This window comes from Motacilla alba, chromosome Z (genome assembly GCF_015832195.1).
Source record: "Motacilla alba alba isolate MOTALB_02 chromosome Z, Motacilla_alba_V1.0_pri, whole genome shotgun sequence".
NCBI classification, from domain to species: Eukaryota; Metazoa; Chordata; class Aves; order Passeriformes; family Motacillidae; genus Motacilla; species Motacilla alba.
The window spans coordinates 19,814,220-19,821,150 of record NC_052046.1 but is presented as its reverse complement, the minus strand read 5'-3'; the positions used below and the strand labels follow the sequence as shown (position 1 = coordinate 19,821,150).

General features: G+C 38.0%; 1 protein-coding gene across 4 annotated transcripts in view; it reads right to left on the bottom strand.

The window, feature by feature from the left end:
• Positions 1 to 2,734: 2,734 nt before the first annotated feature.
• The window catches only part of IPO11 (importin 11), a 78,562-nt gene continuing 74,365 nt past the window's right edge, over positions 2,735 to 6,931 (bottom strand). For all 4 annotated transcript variants that reach the window (XM_038125742.1, XM_038125740.1, XM_038125744.1 and 1 more), the window contains one exon: positions 2,735 to 3,047. In XM_038125742.1, the coding sequence (XP_037981670.1) occupies positions 2,883 to 3,047 (165 nt within the window). In that variant the 3' untranslated portion in view covers positions 2,735 to 2,882. The remainder of the gene's footprint in view (positions 3,048 to 6,931) is intronic.

The window sequence follows — 6,931 nt, the reverse complement described above, 5'->3', positions numbered from 1 at the left end:
AGTTATTAACACTTCAGTTAGGCCAGGGGCCTAAAAATGGTCATCATCGATACACCAAAGCTAATGTTTTGAAGATGGAAGCAGCAGAATAAGTCCTCTCATTTAACTCTTATCAGAAGCAGAAAGTTTTTCTTCACCTTAATCATTGCCTTTTCTGAAAAGTAACCTGATAGCATTTTAAAGTATTCAGTGTGCCATAGGAAAAAACATACCCAATTCAAATTACTTTTGTCTTGAAAATCAAAGCCTAGAATATGAGAGAATCCAAGATCCTTCCTCACAAGACTTTCAGAAACTGTATTTTACTGCTTTGGTGTCAGGATAATTGCTATATTTGGTTTCTGTTCTTTCCATAGAGACTAAAGTTTAAAATTTCACCAACAAATTGAAAAAGGGCTATAACTTGCTGCAGTCCTAATCCATATTCTTCCAGTGAAAATTTAACCCTATGTGTAAGGGTTTAATATATAATGATAGTAATAGTTTTTCTGCTGTTTCAAGCTGAAATTTCTCCACTTTGAGTGGTAGATTGTTGCTGGCTGCAGATGGGCACTTGTTTGGCATTGTGCTCATTGACAGTGGTTGTCATATAAACAGTTATGATAATGATGATTGTTTTCAATTATAGTCCAAGCCTCAGAGAAAAATCATCCAAGAGCACAAGCCAAACACCTAGCAACAAATTTAACTTGTTCCCTAATGCATATGAAAATGAACACATGCAGTTATACAGAGACATTACTCAGAAAGTTAATCACAACTTCTTGTTTGTTATTAGCTGAAAGTACGTCCATCATTCTTGAGAGGGTCTCAGCCACCATCATGCATTAACATAACCTGCAGTTAACACTCCACCACATGAGGTAATGGGGGTGGAGTTGCCCTGAGAATGATGCAGGCAGGCCTGCCTCAGCCAGGATGACAGACCTGACCTGTGAGACACTGCACGGAGAGCTGGGTGGCTTGGCCACACAGCAGAGAGCAGCCTTTAGGGCAGGGCTGGACTACAGCAGGTAGGACCTGCTTCCCTCTGAAACTTCAGGGAGCACCATTTGGCACTACACAAGGGATTCTGCAGAACGGTGGCAGGGCAGTACTGCTTGCTGCCAGGACATGTTTCTGTACACCAGGCCACCATGCCAGGTGGAGTCAAAGCTAGCAAAGGTGACCAGATCTGCACAGATTTTATACTGAGCTAAAAGCTTAGGGTGTCTGCAGATGAACTGTGCAACAAATCCAAACTTAGTCAAAAGCCGCCAGGTTCTGGTAATTGTGGCTCACAACTGAATGGGACAATCAGCACACTGAGTCTCCTCCCTTGCAAGTACCAAATGTACTGGTACTTGACAGTAAACCTCTTAATTATGAGATGATGGTGGTGGATGATTGAGGAAATTACATACACATAACATACAAACAAAGAGTAGCAATTCTCCTGGCAAACCTCCCTATGCCAAGGTAAAATGCAGGAAACAATGAGCTGAGTTCTCACACAACTTCTCCTGACAGATGCTGGTAGCAGGGGACAAGGTAGGTTTTGCATTTATAACTGTGAGAGCCCAAACAGTCCCTGATGCTAATGCCAAAGGAGAAGAGAAAGATGACCCTTTCTTGACAAACAGAGGGAAGGTTTCAAAAGAGAGTACTCCCCAAAAGATCAGTAAAAAAGGCTCATATTTTTAAAAGCATGTAGCAAGATTGTCAAAAGCTCATAGATGTCTTTAAACAGTTAATCCCCTCTGGAAAAAAAAATCTGATTTAATAGCTAAATCATCCCTTAGTGAGGCAAAGTTAATGTCAACTTTAGAGGTGGAAGATCAGTACTTAAAAGGAAAAAATCTGAAAATGGAAATCAGCATCTTCTTCCCACTTCCACCTGCAAGGTACAAAAGACAAAGGCACATAGAAAGGAGGAGCTTTACCCTGCAGGTAACTAATAAATAATTGAAAGTGAGCCCCTTGTTTGTAAATAATTGTTATAACTGTGACCTTGGCTTAAACATTTTAGCAACAATTCTGAAGTATCCTAATGACATGTCTTTGATGAAAAAACACAAAGAATTGAGATACTGTACATGGTAATTTTAAGTAGTCCAGATACGGCCACAAATTAACTAGAATTAATTGCTCATTTACCTCTGGTGAGTTTCTCTGTGTTATGACAGCTAAAAGTGAAATAGAAGGAACTCAAGATTATTAATTGCTTGGTAACAGAAATAAAGAAAACTTGTTGATAAAAAGGAAAACTCACATCTTCAGACAGAAGTATATACTGAAGTTCTCTAACACTTCAAATACAATTTAAGTGTTACAATCAAAGTTTTTCCCTGAGACAATTCAAATGGGAATTATTTTTCTCTCATGAAGGAATATTTCTGTTTACAGTCTTACAGCTTTCCTAAATTCTTCTCTTTGTCAGGTTGAACATACAGTCTAAAAAGAATAATAGAAAGGGAGAAAGTTATATAGATCTAGTATTAAAGGAAGCAGCTCCTGATACTGAATTATAGTGCTGAATTAACAGATGCTTTCCTTTAATAAACATGAGTAAGTCCCTTCAGACTACTGACTTTATGACATACCTTTGTGAACCAAAAGCACAGTTAAGGGTACCAAAAAATGGTACTACCTAGGGCAGCATATACCATGTTAGGAATCATGGAAATGTTAGCTAAATGATAGAAGCCTTAATTAACCTTTTATCATAAAAAAAAAAAAAATCAAAAGAGCATAGTTTAGGAGCAACAGCAGAAACTTTTTTTATTATTTTGTCACAAGTAATTTTCACCTTTCATTCGACTCATCCATACAAGACTGAAGGCTAGAGTTCTTTCATATTTTTGAAATAAAAATTTGGCATAGAAAATCTTCTTTCTGCTCATTCAGAAGCCTTGTAAAAATTCCTGTAGCTGGGCAACTATTTCTGTATCCACGGTTTCCATAAGGGCGTGAAAACCTTGTTCTCCCAGCAATTCCTGCTGTGCCTTTAACTTCTCATAGATGAACTGCTGCAGTGACACAGTGTGTACTGGGTCCTTCAGTGCAAGCTGTGGAAAACATGTAAAATAAAAATTTATAACAATGCAAAAAAAAATACTATATGACTTACACATTTTGATTATAACCTCAGCTCAAGAAAGAAATCTTTTATTATCTTTGTACTTACTTGAGAAGCAAGAGGAAACACTTGTGCAAAACAAAGATCAAAAAAAATTATTATCAAGGCAGTTATCAGTTTTAAACTATTTGAAACAGTGTCAATTCATGAGTCTTACACTTTGCACTAAGGTTTAATGCTTCTACAAGATAAAATAATTTCAAAGCTACTTTATTAGTTCCTGCTGAATGAGGTTCCTGTAACTCCTAAAACTCAGAACAGATCTTACCAAGGACTTTATAGTGATGGCATGCACTATGCTAAGTTTTATTTTATTAGTAAGAAAACAAAACAACGAAAAAGTCAAACTTGTTTAGACTATACAACAAACAAAATAAACTGTCAATATGTATAAAGAATAGCCACACTTCAGGTCTGATACCTACAGACCTCATAATTCCAGCTGGATTATACAATTTTCTTTTGGGCAGGGAAGGACAGGATATTTGTTACTATTTTCCCACATTAGCTGCCTTTTAATAGCAAAAGTAGGTAAAAGAAGAGGCTACATTGACAGAGGATGTATTGCTAATTTTAGTGTCAGCAGACACACTGGCAGGCTCAGGGCATTGACAGTTATGCCACATTTGTCCCTCAGTCCACCAGGCTGGATGGAAGGGGATGGGAGATGGGGACACCTGGTGCTTGCTGTATCATAAAGAAGTAGGATGTTGAAATCAATGGCAATTAGTGCGGACCTGTGATCTGTTCATCTTACTGTCAAACCCAAACAACACTACTGTTTATGCTGGAAGGTAAACTATATAAACTATTTTGCTGTTTCAAGGTAAGACTTGATAATTTTATTACCTATTATTATCATAATACTCTTTAGAAAGGGGAAGTAATTGCAGTAACAGTTTGGTACTCTGTAGGAGGTTTTTTTTCAGTAAAAAGTAATTTGAACCCATAGAATGTAATAGACTTTCCTAAAGAAATTTCTAAATCACAGCTACTCTAATCAATATTTGCTGAAGTTAGTGGCATTTTTCCCTGCCTTGCCAAGCAAAGAATCTACCAGTTTCTGAATGATTTGCATTTGTTCACCTAAAACTGTAATTTGGGACATATAACTAATTTATAGTTAGTTTCTCTAAGTTCATAGCTCTGAACAGTCATGTATAAAATTACTCTAGGGAATTTTGCACAGAAAAACAGGTATTTAAATACAAGTGTTCTTATCCTTGTGACCCTGACCAAAGCCACTCAATCATACTCTCCACAACTGGGACAGGAGAGAAAATATAATGAAAGGCTTATGGGCTGAGGTGAGATCACTCACCAATTTCTCACATAAGCAAAACAGATTTGACTCTGAGAAATTATTTTACCTCCAATCAGATCAGGGTAGGGTAACGAGAAATGAAACAATCTTAAAACACCTTCCTTCTTCATCAACTTTAACCCTAAATTTTCTACTTCCTCTGGAGCAGTTTGAGGGACAAGGGAACGGGGATTGCAGTAATTTTATCACATGTTGTCTGTGGTGCTCCTTCCTCCTCACACTGTCACCCTGTTCCATCATGGGGTCTCACCCACAGGAGACAGTACTTCATGAATTTCTCCCACAGGTGCATCCATGGGCTGCAGTCCTTCACTAACTCTTCCAGTGCAGATCCCTTTTTTTCTATATGGTGCAGTCCTTCAGAAACAGGCTGTTCCAGTGGGGGCTCCTCTCTCCATATGGCCACAGGTGACAGGAGCCAACTCCAGTGTGGGCTTCCCATAAGGTCAGACTCCTTTGGGCACCTGCATCCAGGGGCTTCAGGTGGATCTCTGCATCCCCAGGGACCTCCATGGGCTGCAGGGGCACAGCTGCCTCATTGTGACAGCACCAGGGGCTGCAGGGGAACCTCAGCTCTGGCATCTGAAGCACCTTCTCCCCTTCCTTTCTCACTGACCTCAGTGTCTGCAGATTTGTTGCTCTCACGTATCTCACTGCTCCCTGGCTGCCTCACCATTGAAAGCAGTAGCACTTGAAGCCAGTATAGACTTCTGTAGTATGATTAATGCTTGCTGCTACCATCTGTATGTCAAATGAGACTCAAGAGTCTTCAGACTTAATTAAGGAGTTAATACACTAACTTGTTTTCATTCAGATAGTCACATCAAAAGTATTTCAAGTAAATAAAAGAGCTTCCTGCAACAAGAAGTTGATTTTCTTTTCCTCTACTTTTTTGTAACTTGTATTCAGAACTAACAAAACAAATGAAATTGTTTGATATATTGAGTTTGTCAACAATATTTGACAGACAGCTGCAGTCTTCACTGACTAAGCAGGCAAAATCATAAGTTTGGAAGAAGAGTAAGCATAGTTGGTGAAGGACTATATATCAAGTATGTATGCTGAGTTCCTAGGTGTGTTGCCATAGCTGTTTTATTGAAATGTGCCTGATTCTGATATGACAAAACAAATCTATTTTCCAGTTAAAAAAACCACTAGTAAATTCCAACAGCTTAGTCAAAACAGCTACAGACAGGAAACAAACATTTGGCAAGTAATTGATTATTGAAATGTGCTTTATGATGCTAGGTGAAAACATGGATTTGACTACTTTTTCAATCTTGTTACTTTACAAATCGATCTCGAAACTGGCTGGACTGAAGAAACCAATCTTCCACCTCACTGGCTGTAAACACGGGCTTGAAGCAGACAAACAGTTCAGAGGTTTTGCTGGTTCCCTTTAGGTTGTTCTTGATTTTCTTATCACATTATATATTTATTCCCTCTTTGACTTTACCAGTGGTACCAGGTACTAGAGTTTTGTAAGTTTCATGTGAGTGTGTGCACTGGTGCTCCTACAGAGAGGAAGAAACTTCCATCACACATAGGTAGGAATGGGCCCAGGTTATGTTTTGGTTTTAATCCAGTTACTAAAATGAAATGCTAGCTGTGCTTTCGAAGCCATGATTAACAGTTCTGATTATTATCTGACACTTCTGCTACTAGTGACCTGCCCAAAGGACATACACAATTTTGAAGTAAATAGCCAAGTGCCATGTCTCAATTTCTGCACCATCTGCAAAGCTATACATCAAGCTATTTCAGTTGGGATTCAGAATGAATTTATAACCAACATTCATAACAACTACACTTCACTTGCTTTCACAGCTGCAAGAAATTACATTGAAAGGAATAAGAATACAGTGTATACTAATGTTAGCTGAAAAAGTGACAGTGTAGAAGGTTTAAGTCAGAAATATATCAGAAAAAATTAACTAAATATAAGAATGAGAAGACTAAAATAGGCAGCTACTCTTACAAAGAAGGCTTGAAAGGAGAAAAACAAAAGATAATGCTTAGGAATCTAGAAAACACAGCAACCATGGAAATAGTTAAATTTAGACTATGGGATTCAAAACAAAAATGAAGCTTTGACGTTCAGTAAACTTTGTAAGAAAACAAATGCTGAAAATGTGTTTAAGCTTGAAGAGAAAACAAGGAAAAAAGCTCAAGCAATTCCTTAGGGAAAAAAGAAAAGTGATATGCAAAGGAGATATATGTAAGGGAAGATAGATGCAAGGGAAGTAAATCAAGACCTTGGATGTGGTGCTATTAATTTGGTGAAACTCCTCCTTATCCAAGCACATTTGTCATTATTCAAATGACTACTGACGTTGTATTGCATGTGACCCCAGAACAGTTCCCTAACTGTAACTATGTACATTGGCAGCATATTGGTGTGTTGTGTAATTTAATGATACAGCATAATTCAGTGTGCCCTGCTTTTAATTTTGCCTGACATATCCACACTGAAGGTAGTCCATTATAAA